Source organism: Antennarius striatus, chromosome 11 (genome assembly GCF_040054535.1).
Source record: "Antennarius striatus isolate MH-2024 chromosome 11, ASM4005453v1, whole genome shotgun sequence".
NCBI classification, from domain to species: domain Eukaryota; kingdom Metazoa; phylum Chordata; class Actinopteri; order Lophiiformes; family Antennariidae; genus Antennarius; species Antennarius striatus.
The window spans coordinates 4,185,670-4,201,243 of record NC_090786.1 but is presented as its reverse complement, the minus strand read 5'-3'; the positions used below and the strand labels follow the sequence as shown (position 1 = coordinate 4,201,243).

General features: G+C 43.2%; 3 protein-coding genes across 4 annotated transcripts; 2 read left to right on the top strand and 1 right to left on the bottom strand.

The window, feature by feature from the left end:
• The first annotated feature begins 166 nt into the window (after positions 1 to 166).
• Positions 167 to 8,563, top strand: LOC137604189 (deubiquitinase DESI2). The gene is made up of 5 exons (XM_068328153.1): positions 167 to 695; positions 4,702 to 4,774; positions 4,863 to 4,956; positions 5,579 to 5,720; positions 5,830 to 8,563. Exons 1-5 carry the CDS (start codon positions 648 to 650, stop codon positions 6,109 to 6,111), a joined length of 639 nt encoding a protein of 212 aa, XP_068184254.1. The 5' UTR covers positions 167 to 647; the 3' UTR covers positions 6,112 to 8,563.
• Positions 8,564 to 9,151: 588 nt separating this feature from the next.
• LOC137603885 (cytochrome P450 3A56-like) lies at positions 9,152 to 13,371 on the bottom strand. 2 transcript variants are annotated; one of them, XM_068327718.1, is made up of 13 exons: positions 12,659 to 13,371; positions 12,449 to 12,542; positions 12,198 to 12,250; positions 11,857 to 11,956; positions 11,482 to 11,595; positions 11,288 to 11,373; positions 11,061 to 11,203; positions 10,837 to 10,961; positions 10,588 to 10,672; positions 10,237 to 10,397; positions 9,921 to 10,147; positions 9,637 to 9,799; positions 9,152 to 9,541 (listed from the first exon to the last, which is right to left on the bottom strand). In XM_068327718.1, exons 1-13 carry the CDS (start codon positions 12,880 to 12,882, stop codon positions 9,467 to 9,469), a joined length of 1,650 nt encoding a protein of 549 aa, XP_068183819.1. In that variant the 5' UTR covers positions 12,883 to 13,371; the 3' UTR covers positions 9,152 to 9,466. The 2 variants fall into 2 exon arrangements, with proteins under 2 accessions (XP_068183819.1, XP_068183818.1); XM_068327717.1 differs by having other exon boundaries at positions 11,061 to 11,373.
• A 793-nt stretch (positions 13,372 to 14,164) lies between these two features.
• On the top strand, positions 14,165 to 14,966 carry mrpl57 (mitochondrial ribosomal protein L57). Its single transcript, XM_068328011.1, has 2 exons — positions 14,165 to 14,194; positions 14,640 to 14,966. Exons 1-2 carry the CDS (start codon positions 14,165 to 14,167, stop codon positions 14,964 to 14,966), a joined length of 357 nt encoding a protein of 118 aa, XP_068184112.1.
• The last annotated feature ends 608 nt before the right edge of the window (positions 14,967 to 15,574 follow it).

Sequence of the window (15,574 nt, the reverse complement as noted above, 5' to 3'; positions counted from 1 at the left end):
GGTCTACTGTTGTGTAGTTCTTTTCGGTCTCGTTTACAGTAAACAAAGCGATTGACGGAATTCTTAGAAAAACTACATAACCCGTCGTGCTCGCACCTCCACAGGCTGTTTAATCGGTAGCGGATTCATCGCTCCGCTCAGCGTTGCACTCTCACTCGCCTCTCAATTTTCTCCAGTCGCATCCTGCCTTCAGCTCCAGCGCAGCCGTTAGCTAGCTACGAAGAGGGTAGCAAAAATATGTATACAGTACAGAAGAAACGTGTTTTTATCTCAACATTATGACTTGGTGAAAAATTCGATTGAGAGGATGAATATGCGATTTTTTTCGTGTTTATACGTCTACCAGAAGAGAGAACCCCCTCGGTAAAGTCCTTTTTACTTCGACATCTTTAGCTGTTTAGCGACTCGGTTCGTATTTGACGAGCGGGCTGCTCGTTATGTTCGCCTTTGACAAAGAAAAGTCAGATGTCGGGCTTTAATACGATCGTTTTTATCGGGCTTTGAAATTTAACTGCCAAGCTGATCGTCTGTGGCGAAAGTGCCAGGAAGAAGGGGAGGAGAGAGGTCTATTTTTGGGAGAGTTTTGATCGGGGTGTTGCGGGGGAGGAAGACGCTAAGACGAAGGGACGGAGGGAGAGAAGATCCGAATGCCAGTGATGGCAAACGAGCCGATCATCCTGAACGTCTATGATATGGTAAGTGGAAAGTTCGATGCCACGCGGATGAATATTTGATCACTTTTGCTCTACTTTATCCAAGAATAAAGGAGTCCCATCCGCGTCAAGAGGAGGTGACGTAGCCTTTTGTCTGCCTCAGATGTGTGATAACAGTCACGGACCGACAGATGTTTTTGAGACGATTGCAGCGGCTAGTTGTTAGTTTGACCTTTCACCTCCTCAGATAGAACCAGAGTTCGGGTTCGATGCTCTCCGGATCATCAGAACACGTCTGATCGACCCACCTGGGATTGTCTTGGTGACACAGTTTGAGTCACTCTTTTGACACCACACAGGAGTGAGTCAATGGGGGGTTGATGTGTTGATGAATCATTGATTGATACGGATTCCCTGCTGTGGACACACTACATTTACAATGGGAATTGTCTTGTTTTTGATGAGTGGGGGTGGGTGTTGTCCTACTCCCCTTTATCTTCTATCTTAAGTTTGATTATTCCTGTTTTATCCCTTGTCAGCTGATGCTCAGTCCATCCTCACAGCCCTGAGGTCAGGATGTTTTACAGCCTACAGAGTGACATCTGGAATGATGTTTTCTTTCAAATACATCATATCTCATATCTCCACTTCCTTCCTGCCTCCCTCCCCCCTTTGCCTCACTTCTCTACCTTCTTCTATTTGTTTAGTCGTTCCCTCGCCTCCTCCCTCTCAATCCTCCTGCTTTTCACATGATTTGAAGTTCACATTAGTGTCTTATCAGTCAGGACCAAAGCGCCGTTGTCTCCGCCTCACATCCATTCATGGCTTCAGGGGCTTTGACACACTTTTGCATGCAAAGGCCTACAAAAAAACCAACGCATCTGACACACTAGTGTGGAAAAGTGCCGTTACGCAGCACGCCACTTTAACTTCAGGCTACAATTCTCTATGTTTAAGCTCAATAGCGTGTAAATGAATGTATACACCCTTTTGTGCCATGTGATTGCACATGCAAATTACGTTTGTAAGAATCTACCGGTTCACTGGAATATCAGAACAGGATGTCTTATGAGGCTTAATGTAGGTCAACTCATGCGTTTGTGCTGTATGATTTTGTGTGCGTTCATTCATTCATACTCCAACACTCCTTTTGTAGATTGATTAGCTTGATCAGGTTTGAGTAGTGTAGGAAAAGCGACCATCTGACAGCCGGTGGGACGTTCACTGACCGACTAGCTGTAGGAATCCATAGAGAATGGGTTTCATGGTGTCGAGATGTTTTATAATTGTGTGTCAGATCGATTACAGTGACTGTGGGCTGAATAGTTGATTCACTGGGTGAACAAATAGGAGGCTAACTCACTGGTTCTGTCCGACTCTTGACTGCAATCAAAGGAGATTGTTTGCATTGTGGGTAATACACAGACCTGTCTTCTTGCTGAGATATACTAGATGAGTGCTTGATGTCACTTATTAAGTTTCTATCTCTGTTGTCACGTTGATGCCAGCGGCTACACTAAGCAGCTGGAGTCTCGTTTCCTCCTTGTGTTGCAACATACTTCATTCCAGTTATCTGCTAACCTCAGCAAAAAAACCAAAAACAAAGCATGAACAAGGACGTGAACGTTCCCGTTCGGAGCATGACGAGAGCATCTCTCTCTTTTCCAAGCCTCCTTGCTGGTGGTGCAAGAGAGAAGCGCTGCACATCAATCAGAAAGACTCCACATGAGGATCAATGCTGTCACGTGACTTTCAGTAACGCCGCTCCTTCTCCTCCACGGCTACCGCCCCCGTTAGTTCCTCCCCCCTGCCGTCCATCTAAGTGGATTTCCTGGCCAGCTCTGAGTGCTTTAGTGCGGCGCTCTAATGAGCCAGCGTTATCTGCACACCTCCCGTCTGCCTGTGGCTGGGGGTGTGTGTGTGTGTGTGTGTCGGTGTGGTGATGTTCTTGGTGTTATTGTGTACTTGTGTTATTTCGCAGCGTGGGAAGGCGCGTCGTGCAGGGTGTTTCCAGCTTGTACCCACAGCTGGAATTGACAAGGTCAGGCATGTGTAGATAAAAGATGAATCAACCTTAGATGCTAAACATGACATTCCATCTGACTATTTTTTTATTTTTCCAGTTTAATGTATAAAATAAAATGATTATTAGATGCATCCATCAGTTCTACATGAACCAGCTTGGTGTGTGACAGAACCTCCGTTTTTGTCCAATTTTTAGACACGGGGAAGAATTTCAGTTGTCTCTCTAAAAGGATTTCCTTTAATAAATACTGTATTGTTGTTTTTATTTTCATCCAGATGCCAAAAAGAAAGAGAAGACACTGAAACAGAACTTTGTTTGGTTTCATTTCAGTCAGCAGGGATGAAGTTCCTCCTAAAACGGAAGACGTTTCATGTCTCTTTGCTCTCTTAAGGCTTGACGGGGTCGGATGAACCAACATTCAGCTGGCTTTATTCATCCGTGTCTCTTCTTCCTCTTTTTCTTCTTTCTTTAAATCAGAAACAGATTTGCTGTCATGTTCGCGCGCTGCGCTTGGATTTTGCTCTGTAGAGGAGGCAGGTTTTAACAGGCTTTCACATAGCGAGGACTAAGATAAGAGTCTTATTTCACCGCTGCTGGAGGGGTAGCATACGTAACTAGCAGATTAGCTCACTTGAACCACAACACACACATACACACACTCGTCCAGCGCCTGCTTTTGGAATAAGATGTTGGAGCATCAGTGAGCGTCTCCTTTTCTGGGAGTCAGAAAAAAGCTTTTTATTTGAACCTGAAGTTCGCTTTGAAGAGAAGCTCCGGATCGAGGATTAAAGCGACGAGGAGAGTCTTGTAACCCTGGTTTCTGAGTGAACTGTTCTAAGCCACAGACTGTAGCAGGAGAAGCAGGACTTTATTGTTGAGATCAGTGTGGCAAACGGGATCTTACTGATTCCGTAGTTGCCGGGTTCTTTCAAGAGAGTTGTTAAAGTGAAACAAAAAAAACCTTTTGGTTCCAACGACATTTTGTGGGAACCTTGGTGATCCGTGTGTTGGTAAAATCTGTAACCTCTCCAGCTGCTATCCTCCCCCCAACAAGGGAATGAGGGATACGAGTCCTGTGTACCTGCTGACTTTGAAAGATGCTAGTCTGCCCTTAAATGTGATTCCAGTGGCGATCATCGATCAGGGGGTTAAAACACACGACTGAGTTTTGCTGAGATCAGTTGGATACAGTCTTCATAATGGAAATGTTCACCGTCATTAACAGTTTCAGTTGATGGAGTGGGTAGAAAGAAGCAACGGATGAAGTATGTTTCACCACAGATGGGATCTGGAGTATTGGTCCAAAATTGTGCTGAAATGGGCAACTACAGATAAATTACAAATGAATACCTGCATGTTGTTTCTTTTGGACTTTTTTTCATCGTTTTGATCTTTATAGTGGCCTTCCTCCCTATTTATTAAATAAAGACAATGAAAATGAAATGAACTTCTTTTTAATCCCTCATTTAAATCCAGAAAGGTGATGCTCCATTGAGCATAAACTTCAATCCTGATCAGTTCATCGTCTGTAACCGAATCGCACTGAGCTCACCAGACGGGTCACTCATCATACCTGCTCCAAAAGGCAAACAGCCGGAGGCAGACGCGTCCGTTTACTTTGAAACTGTCGCAGACGATGCTACAAAAAACAAAAACTCAAACTGGGACGTCCAAATGAACGAGCAGGTTGTAACAGGTAGTAAACGCCACACCGGAGAACAGGAGTAGCCACGCTCGTCTGGATAAGAACGGTGATGATGTCCGATATAATTCTATCTCCTTACTGAGTTATCATTCTGATAAATCACTTAAAGCTTTCTGCCACATCTCCTTCTCCATTATCTTTATTTAAAGCGAACTCTGCCCAGCAACAGCCTGTGTCAGAGATCCGCGCTGCTGCAGCAGTTGTGTGTCTTTTGTTCTGTATGTGGATCCGTGTGTGGTTCTGTGTGTGACTGCAGCACCGGGGCGGGGGCAGGTGAGACGCCAGACTTTTTTAACGCACCTCCTCTCTGTCTCCAGTACTGGATCAATGAGTTCACCAGCTCTCTGGGCATCGGAGTCTTTCACTCAGGGATCGAGGTCTACGGAAGAGGTGAGTCTAGGTGGCTCCACGCGGTCCGGTTTACTTCCTGGATGCCACGCAGTTGTGACTTTGAGAATGTCTGTGTTTTTATTTTTAGAGTTCGCCTACGGTGGTCACCCATACCCATTCTCAGGGATCTATGAAATTACACCAGGAGATGCGACGGAACTTGGCGAGACCTTTAAGTTCAAGTGAGTGTCGGATAGTTTTTTTTACGTTTTCTTTGCACACAACCGGCAGCTGGATGTATTAAAAGTTAAACGTCCGTCCTGGCAGCGCAGCATCGAGACTCTGTCCACAGCTTTGTCAGCCAACAAGAGCGACTGTGCTGCTGCTATGTGTTAGTTCTGCTCTAGTTGATCTGCCCCGTGGCTTCAGGCGGACACACACACACACACACACACACACACACTCTGGCTGTCCTCCATGGATTCCACTCCACCATAAGTATGGATCATCTGCTGTGAAAGACTCGGCTGCCAGATAGCGAGCGTATCCAGCTCTGTCCAGGATACTCTCTGAGTAAAACTCTGAAAGTGAAATGATGGAATATAAGTGATGAAGCCCATTTAACGGGCCGCTCAGTCTGTTGGGGTGTAATCCAATAAAAAAAACCCGACCATGCTGATATACTCTTGAGTGTTCTTTCTTTTCGTCCCTTACTTAAGTTCGTCAAATTCATTCAGACTGAGGCGTAACGGTTGGAAGAATACTAGTAGACGAGTCACTTAGAAGATGTTTAATGTTCGCTCTGTTGGTAATAATATCTACTACCTCTCACCTCCGTCCCCCCCCCCCCCGTTGTCTCTACAGGGAAGCCATCGTTTTGGGCAGCACCGACTTCACAGAGGAAGATGTGGAGCGGATCATGGAGGAAATGGGGAAGGAGTACAAAGGCAACGCCTACCACCTGATGCACAAGAACTGCAATCACTTCTCCTCAGCACTGTCAGAGGTACACACACACACACACACACACACACACACACACACACACACACACACACACACACACCCTCAGCTCCATGTTGGGAGTAAATCTACCTTCCCCTCCTCCTCCTCAGATCCTGTGTGGCAGGGAGATCCCTCGCTGGGTCAACCGCCTGGCCTACTTCAGCTCCTGCGTGCCGTTCCTCCAGAGCTGCCTGCCCAAAGAGTGGCTGACCCCCGCCGCCTTACAATCCAGCGTCAGCCAGGAGCTCCACGGAGGAGGAGGAGGCGAGCTGGAGGAGGCGGAGGACGCCGCGGCCACCGCCTCCCTGGCATCCATGTCGCCGCGCTCGCCCACGTCCTCCTCCAGCCCTTCCTCCTTTCCTCGCCATTCCCGGCATCAGCCGCGCCGGTAGAAGCTGCCGCCGCAACGGAATCTAGACTGTCAGGTCACATGATCGGTCCTGCCGCCGCCAAAAGATCCACGGAACTGTCCTTTAGCAAGGACGTGAACTCGGTCCAGAGCGGTGGAAGGATTTCTCCTCACGGAAGGAGGACCAAGGCAGGTTCTCCTCAGTGGACGTGGAACTCCAGTACCCCCTCCGGACCCAATCCAGAATTTATCTGCCTGTCAGTATTTTACCAGCCAAACTGCACAGTCGGCAGTTAGCCCACCAGAGTGTATCGGACTTTAGGAACGTTTCCCAGCCTCATCCGGATTCTACCAGCAGCTTTACAGCGGACGGTGCTGATCCCATTCCTTTGGAGTGTTGCTTTGTTCAGTTTCAGCTTTATTCTTATTTTATTTTATTTTTTCTTGAATCTCTAAGAACAGAATCTCCTAATTATAGTGATCTACTGCCATGAGTAAAAGCACCACCAGAACCAGAGAACCAGAACCAGGAAAACAAGCTGTAAATCTCACGCCTGAACCTGCTCCTTCTTTAACATGAAAATGCCGGAAGCATTTTGTGACATCAACGCAGTACTGTATTGACCCCAGACACTCCACCAGAGAGGCTGTCTCTGGCGATCCAGTGATTATTGATCACCGATCGATGTATCCAGACACCGCCGTCTGAACCGCTCCACTCTGGCAGACGCAGTTTAGTTTGCGATCATAATTTGATCAAATGCGATCACAAAGTGCTGTCGTAATTTGGTATTCAGCTGGGTAACGTTTCGTGTCCCGAATTCTCAAACTGGTAAAATTAGAGCAGCAGGTGGAATGGAATCTGGAGGCTTCGCCTGGAAATGCTGCGTGTGCGTCCCGGACGTCAGCCCCCTGCTGTGGAGGCCGGATAGGCTGAGGGCACAACTTAAACGCCATAAAGACAAATAGCGAACTGTTTCTAAACGGGTGAAAGTCATTCAACAATTTGATATTCACGTCTGGAGTTTCTGTCCAAAATCATTCATTTGTAGCAGCTCTTAAAATCTGACCTGAGAAACACAGGAAACTGGAGCCAGTTGGTAAACGATTTTCTTTCTTTCAACGATGTAAGAATTAGTTCAGTGGGCGGCTTTGAGCTCCACGGGCGTGAAACATTACAAAAAATGTTCTGGTGTCATTTTTAAGTCAGGGGTAAAATTTTGAGTTACACGTCACAAAATATAATTTATTTCCTGTGTAGAAATTCCAGAAAGCGTAACGCACAACTCCGCCGACACTTTAAAGCGTTGAAATTTGACACGAGCGCCTCGTTCCGAACCGTACCTGCTGTCGACAACAACACACACATGCTGCATAAGCCATGGATCCTGTTTTAACCTTGATCGTGTTCCTCCCGACACGTGGACTCTGGCCTTTTTTGTGTTATTTGTTCGATCAACTCAGGACTCCAAAAGGCTTTGTAAAAATAATCCTTGAACCTTTTTTTATCCCACGGTTTACGTTTGTACGAACGTCGCTCGTTCTGATGCAGTAGACACTCCAGAGAGCTGAGAATGAACAGTTTTATACTCTTTGATAGGAAAAAAAAAAAAAGCTTTTGTTTACGACCTGGATTTGTATATGTTTGTTTACCTTTGTGTGTGTGTGTGTGTGTGTGTGTGCACACTTACGTTATACATAATTTGACCAACTGCTGCCAACTGGGACACGTGTCTCGCCTACAAACGCACAGATATTCGGCAAATGAAATCAGTTTGTGTGAATGTAGCCGGTTTATTTTCAAATCGCCACATGCTCCACACATTATGTTCCTTTTGTCCTGGAGCTCAGCAGTGGGATTTCACTTTCATACGGTGGCAGATAATTTAGAAAATTTCAACTCCAAGAAACACAATGTCAGCAACATTTCTCATTAAAAACCAGCATTTTTCTGTGATTTGGAGTGAAAGGCTTTAAAAATGTTGTGTTTGTTTCATTAAGTCTGATTGAGGAAATGTTCTGTTCATGTTTTATCTGTTGCTCCTGTGTGGTTATAAACACCCTGAGGTTTCCCTTACCCCTTCATAGCTTAAGGTCTATTTCTCCGGTTAATGACAATTTCTGTATTTGCAAATCAATGATTGATGAATGAAATGCTAGTTGGGTTTAATCTTCGCATTTTGGCCTTGAATTTCAAAACGAGGGGTGAAAACTGTTATTTTACGTTTCAGTAGTGATCATTAATAGTACCTTCTCTCAGGCCAAAGATAGACACAACTTCACCAGTTTTTTCTTTTTTTTTCACCACACACTGTAATGGACGTCTCATGTTTAAACTTGTGGGACATTCATACCTCTGAAATGAGCTATGAATGTAAATTTGGGAACCTCAGTCGTCATACCTTCAACCGTTTTACAGTGAACTTTAACAGCCTTTATACCGTATGAGTCAGATTCTACCCTGTTTAATTTTATTAAAGAAAAGTTATGCAATCTGTCGCTTTTTCTGGTGTGGATGCTTGGATGTATTTTTGGCTGTCATGCCGGCGTCGGCCACTGGATGGAGACGAAGTCTAGTCAACGTTTACAAAGCTCCAAGTACAGGAAGTCTTTTGCAGTTAATGTGTAGATTTCGTATCATTAATGTATGAACTTAAATGTAAATATGTGAGTAGATTATTTCATCACATCATTCAATGAGACTTTGTGGACACGTAAGGTAAACTAGTTTCTACAATCAAAACCATAATCCTACAAGCTTCATGATCAATAAACCCAACCCCTGGAGTCTAATCACATTGGTATCATAAGTCTGATAGGAACTTGACAGAATTTGGCCCAGGATCTCTTAATCGCACGTCTATCAATTATTATCTCATGGTAGCAAAGTTTCCATTAGCTCTGCATATTTAAATATTCCGGATCCCCAGATCGACAATATTACACATGTCCAGATGAGATGTCATTGTGTAGTCAATGAAAAAAAAAGAAAAAAGAATCTGTGTCCAGACGATTCACTCAATCTCTCATGAAAGTTCGACAGGCAGACAAGCCGACGCTGCAGAAATGAGATGGAACACGACTGCTGCTTGGATCAATTTATTTAGAATTTCTATCAGCCCCTTACCAAAAGACTTGAGGAATATAAAACATTTGATTGATCAATGCTGCAAGAAAAATCAGCTGTACAAGGCAGAGAGTGTATTTATATATATATATATCATAGATACTGTGCAATTTCCTCCGGGATTAATAAAGTATCTATCTATCTATCTAATGGCACTGGTGAAAATGCAAATCTTTACATGCCATCCTGTTAGCACCACCAACACTTTAAATCTACAAAGGTACAAGCTAAAAAGCACTATCCGGGTACTTGTGGAGGCGCACCTCTGGGGCTACTGTTTCCGGGGAACAAAGCGGAGTTTTACGGGTGTTCTTGGTTGAAACTTCCAGTCAAATTCCAACGGAATCTACAGGAAGAAATATAAAATCAGGATTTTACTATTAGAGCCACATAAATGTGTGTTAATGTGTGTGTGTGTGTGACGCTGTGAGTCAATCATACCACGGTCTCTTTGCATGTCTCCACGGTGTACTTCTGCAGCATACGGACAACGATCATCTTAAGGACAAGGATGGCGAAGCGCATTCCGACGCAATTACGGGGACCGACCCCGAATGGCATAAAGACGTAGGGGTTCACCTCCTCCGCATTAGTCTTGTCGAACCTGAGCGCATCAGCCAGAAACAAGACGATCAACATATCTGAATTAAAACTATGGTGCTGGTATGCGGGTGTCTGTCTCCTCCCTGAAGAGGAGAGGTGAAAAGTGAAAGCTGGATTCTCACCTCTCTGGTCTGAAAAGTTCAGGTGAGCTCCAGTATTTCGGGTCTTTGTGTAAAAGGTGCAAAGGAATGGCAACCATGGTGCCTTTGGGGATGGTGATGCCGTTGATCTGCATGGTTGTTTTGCACATCCTCTCAAGCCGAGGGGCCGTGGGTATCAAGCGCTGTGACTCATTCAAGACTTGGTCCAGGTACTGGAGGCCCACCAGAGCCTCGTACGAGACGGGAGCCTGGAGGTAAAGATAAACCACAGATAAACAGATGAGGGTTGGAACATGATTTCATATATTGAAACCACATTCAAACGAAGTTACTGTACATCTTTTGGCAAGTTGGAGTCAATTTCCTCATGCAGGGTCTGCAACGCTTCAGGATTTGTGGCCAGGTTGTAAAAGAGGTAACAGAGGGTGGTGCTGGTGGTCTCATACCCGCCGAAGATGAAGATGAAAGCCTGGGTGAGAATCTCGTGTTCAGTCATACCTATGAGAAAATAAGGATAAAGAAAAAGTTCACAAGTGCAGACATTTTCACATTTATCCTCACACAGAGATATGCAGACATTTAGGAGGAGGCTCTTTGATGTATTTTTCAAACCAGACTGGAGCTGAATAAATACACAGCAATCTTTAAAAAGGGTTGAGAACGATGAATTTATGCCACTAGGTGGTACCTTTACTTGGCTGATCATTTTCGTCCTTTATGTCCGATTCTGGTATCTCGTTCTGAAGTAACACCTGCAGGAAGTCTCCTCGAGTCTAGCACGAAAGAGAGAACACTTGAAATTACTACGAAGCACATCGACTTAAAACGCAACAAGTTAAGTACTGTTTTGACAAATAATCTTTGACTCTAACTAGAGCGCTGAAGGGGCGAGGTAACCAGATAACTGGACTGGTGTTGGACAATGTTCAATGCTTACGGATTTTTCTGTATGATGCTGTTCTTTGAACTTCATGAGGATGTCGTAGAAATAATCAAGGCTGCGTCTGGGAAACATCTCAATCTTCAGCAGCGTCAGCAGCCGGGAAGCAAATGGAAACATCACTGAGAGGAGAACCAAAGTGTTAACGAATGTCTAGAAATCCATGCTGCTCAGAAGATTGAATGACCTCCAGCTGGATCTGAGGTGGAGGGAGAACGTACTCAGAATTAGAAGAGGCCACAGTTTGAAGTTCATAATTTTTGTCAGATGAGAGACGAGTGGATCTTCTGGGTTATTTATGGAGTCTGCATCGACACTGAACGACACGCTGGTCACCACATCCAGACTGTAAGGTGCTAGTAATCTACAGCAGGGGAAAAAAACCAAGTGTGCCAATAGGAATAAACATGGATGGAATTCATCGTGCATAAAGAGACCAACTGCGCACTTTTTCACATCGATGGATTCACCGAAAGGTGTCTTTCCAAGCTTTTCAACAAGACGGTCTGCGTAGTGAGCAACGATGGGAAAAACCTTTGAGACAGACATGCAGGGAATGAACAATTTTAGGGTTTCCAAATTCCTTGAGTATATCTAACATTGCAGTAGAAGATGACAGAAGTGGTTGGTCATGACACTGACCAGCTTCAGCCTTCCACTGGTGAAGCATGGTGAAACGGCGCTCCTTATTCTCTTCCACCTTTCATCTTTAACCACAGTGATAGCGTCGTCCATAGGTCCCATAATAAAGTTGTCCTGTGAACAGTGAAGAGACCTGAACCCTTAGACCCTTGTCTGGAGGAGCAGTTTGAAAAGGTCAATACATTACTTCACCTATGAGTCTACAAAATTCACAAGCAGCTTCCAGTGAGAACACATGTTGTATTTTTGATATGTATATGGTATTAAAGGTAATTTATTATTCACTAGATAAAACCCAGTTGGAGTTTTTTTGTTCTTACCATGGCTAAACATCCCTGTAGAGTTAATGTTAATGTGTCAAGAAGTGTTTCTTACCCTGCGGTTGGTAAAAGCTGAGTAGCACTCCTTCACCATGACACTTTTAATAACCTCAATGTCTGTCACTACTACAACTGGCAGGCGTCCTTCATATAATCTGGAAAAGAAAATCACGACAAGGAATGCCGGATTTATTGGTTTGATCAAGCAGCGTTTTAAAAATAGATTTCAATCCCATTGTTAGTCAGTTTCTGCAAGGACAAAAATAATCTAACCTTTCTTTAAATATAGGTATCTTGATGTCTTTTTTTTTTTTTAATCATCTCTTCTATTTCCTTCTTCTCTTTTGTTTTTCATTGATTCAACTAAATAAAAAAATAATTCCGGCTTTAACTCACCTCCAAACATCCCCGTACTTTTCTCTACACTCACGGTCAAAAGCTACGAATCCCTGCGAAAAAAACAATTAAAGTTTCAAATGATTAAAAAGGACGCACATCTTCCGATAAATATGGTAAACTGAAATGTGTTGGAAATAAAAATGTCATGATGTTCAAGCCCAATAAGAACACTAACATTAATAAACCACTTACAAACCACTTACACTAATTAGAAAGCAAATCTAATTTTAAAAAAAAATGTATCTCACCTTTCTAAAATAAAACGTTGTGCCAAAAAAAGGAATAGGTCTTGGTCCGCGTATTCTCAGTTTATTTATATTCCTATAGGGCCATATGGAATACCTGGAATAAAAAAAGAAAGTCGTTCAAAGCGTGTCCGGGAGTAAATAAATCATGAATAGAATAAATATGCGCCATAGCGGGGGAATAAGGAGTCACAAAGGTGAAAACAAACTTACAGTAACAATAAAGTGACCAAAAGAGCCACCAAAGTCCATGTCGTTGCCGAAAATAACATGAAAGAGAACATTTTTACCGTTTTTCCCCGAGTGAAAGCTGAAAAATCACATAACAAAGCGGAAACAGTCAGGGCAACAAGAGAATTTAAGTAAGGGCAGTGGGCGGAGCAAAGCAGCTCCGGGAAACAAATACTGTATTTGTTACGCAATGCCGGTGACGTCATGCATATTAATCACAGCGGTAAGGTTTCACGTGTGGACCTGCTTGTTTGTGGCATTTTCATTAGGCGCGAGCGAGTTTTAGCAGACTTCCTTTTCTGATTTGGGCTCGCGTCTGGTGATGAAACCGGAAATATCGAAGCTGGCTTCCAAAGTTGCAAAATTTAGTCAACAACTGCGTCAAAAACCAAGTGACTGACTTTTCACCTGCAATGACAACTCAAAAACACACTCGGCTGATTTTTTTTTTTTTTAAATTTCGTAGTAATCACAGTTAGTGGTTTTTAACCACAAATACAACCGCGCATCAATTTTCTTGCGACTCCTGTTTTGAGCCTTCTCATGCGCCGTAGATAACACGGAAGTTAGAATCCTTGTCACTGGTGACGACTATTTTAAATATTTCCTCGCACGTTTATTAAGAAAACTGTCCGACACTGGTGTTTTTGTCATCCACTCGTCCGCAGGAAAATAACGTTTCACATAGTTCAAAAAGAGAGGTAAGGAACGGAAATGGAGTTTACATTTTAAGACACTCGTAATGTCCTTTCAAGCTGCCCTTGGTAAGGCTAAGCTAATCGAAGCTAGCCTCACGCTGTTTGGCATGTTGCTTTTTACTGACTTTATAACATTAACTTCTATCCCTTTTTACTATAATGTTGTGGTAAAATTGGCGGCTTAGGTGGGCGCAAACATATATAACTAAATGATATAACTAAATTCAGAGGAAGCGGCCTTTATCCATTCATTTGTAGACAAGCATGAAATCCCCGTGGAATTAGATGTGTTTACACGATTACCACTATCTGTATATAAACACTGAACATTTTCCTTAGTCGGCACTGTATTATGATGACATTGTTGTGATACTTTACTATCAAAAACACACAAGTAAAACCAATCAGGAAATTTCATCAGCATCCTGGTTGTGATGACATTATAAATTATGTAATTTCCCTGAGGGCAACACACCCTATGATGATGATGATGATGATGACGACAGTGCCTTACTCATGTCAATTTAAGCAATCATACCAATTTTTATTGCTTTAATTTAAAGGGTTCAAAAAGTTGGAATTGAGTTTTAAAGACAGTAAAAAATGTGCAGCAGCATCCTAATATGTGATGAAATCTTTCTTGGCCTAACAACAACCAGTTTTGTCTCTTAACATTATGCCACTGTTAATAAAAGTTTTCTTAAAGCTGCGTTAAGCAGTTTTTTTTTTTGCCCACAAAGGCCTTTGTGAGATAATGTCGCTGATGTGATGTCATTCCACTGTTGTAAAAATGGAACTGTCTATGTACCAGAGGTCAGCAGTGAGGGAAGTCGTCAGTGTCAATAGCCACAGCACTGAAAGAGACCTGTGTGATTATCAGCTTACAAAAGGGATCATATTCCTCGAGTAAATGCACAGTAAACCAGGGAAAAGGCTGGATGTCAAGGGCTAGGGTTAATATTTTACAATAGTGAGAATCTGGTAAATGTTTTAATCTAATTATTTGTATAAGACATTTTTTTAAAACAGACTGCTATAACTAATAGTTAACTATTACAAACTGTAATAGCTTCTAAACATGCAGCCTTATCACACAATGCTGCCCATAACTGTTTTGACACCACAGGCTCAGGTTTATTTTTTTTGCTTCTTACATCTGTGTAAGATCTTAGGGTTAGTCGCAAGTCTTCTGCTGTGCTGACAGCTGTTTCTGGCATGGCTGCTCTAATTGTTATAGCGACTGCTAATCTGTTATTTCTTTTCAGAAACAACTGTCTGCCATGTTCCTCACACTCAACCTGTTGCGGAAAGGAATCCCCGGGAAGCAGTGGATTGGAAAACATCGTCGCCCACGTCCAATTACCTGGCAGATGAAACGCAACACGGTGAAGCAACTGGAGCGCGAGGCTGAGAACGAGTACTGGCTCAGCCGGCCATACATGACGATGGAGCAGGAGAACGGTCACGCCGCAGAGCGCCGAGCTCTGAACTGGCAAAAGTTAAAAGAATCCAAATTTGCCAATTTTCCCAAACACAAATACATTGACGATCACCTGAGTCATCTGAGAATCACCAAGACGTGGTCAAGTTAATGTAAGCAGGGAAAAGACGTGGATGGACTGACTGACAGGATGACAGCATAATTTGTATCAGGAGAGAAACAACATCAAAAGTCAACAAAGGCTGTTTATCAGATCTTTAAACTGTGGGACTGTGTCTGACTGAATTCAACCTGCGTAGAGACCGGTGCCTAGTTCTGCTTGGGATAAAGAAAAGCTTAAAAATCCTAACTGGTCTTTATTTTGCCGCATTAATTAAACACACTTCCAATCATTTTGCCAGAGATTATATAATCTCCAACAGTGTATGAACTGGTGCATTGTCTTTTAGGAAATTGGAGAGAATTAGAATTATGCTCTTTACTGTAATGCTGTTGAATGCATTCTAATGATCCACCTGCCATTAAACATGAGCGACACTGAACCCAAACGCTGCTGAAATTTAATTTTTTAATCCCGTAGAAGTTTGGAAAAACCTGCTTATGAATGGATTTTAAATGGTTTTTTCCCCTGCGTGGTTTGTGATTGAGGTTTCGTTAAACCTGTGTTTCTGCTGGTAACAAACAGCTGTGGTGACATTATGATGCCTATAGACTTATAGTATCGCAACAGGCTGATTGTGACTCATTGTCGTGAAGGAA

Bases quoted from the DNA above. Each gene is read 5' to 3' on its own strand.
- LOC137604189 (XM_068328153.1), top strand. From the start codon at position 648: ATGCCAGTGATGGCAAACGAGCCGATCATCCTGAACGTCTATGATATG. The intron at 696-4,701 runs GTAAGTGGAAAG...CTCTGTCTCCAG, and splicing joins TCCTGAACGTCTATGATATG to TACTGGATCAATGAGTTCAC. The intron at 4,775-4,862 runs GTGAGTCTAGGT...TTTTATTTTTAG, and splicing joins GATCGAGGTCTACGGAAGAG to AGTTCGCCTACGGTGGTCAC.
- LOC137603885 (XM_068327717.1), bottom strand. From the start codon at position 12,882: ATGACGTCACCGGCATTGCGTAACAAATACAGTATTTGTTTCCCGGAG. The intron at 10,398-10,587 runs GTACCACCTAGT...ATTTTCTCATAG, and splicing joins AAATGATCAGCCAAGTAAAG to GTATGACTGAACACGAGATT. The intron at 9,542-9,636 runs GTATGATTGACT...TTCTTCCTGTAG, and splicing joins AGACATGCAAAGAGACCGTG to ATTCCGTTGGAATTTGACTG.
- mrpl57 (XM_068328011.1), top strand. From the start codon at position 14,165: ATGGAACTGTCTATGTACCAGAGGTCAGCA. The intron at 14,195-14,639 runs GTGAGGGAAGTC...ATTTCTTTTCAG, and splicing joins CTATGTACCAGAGGTCAGCA to AAACAACTGTCTGCCATGTT.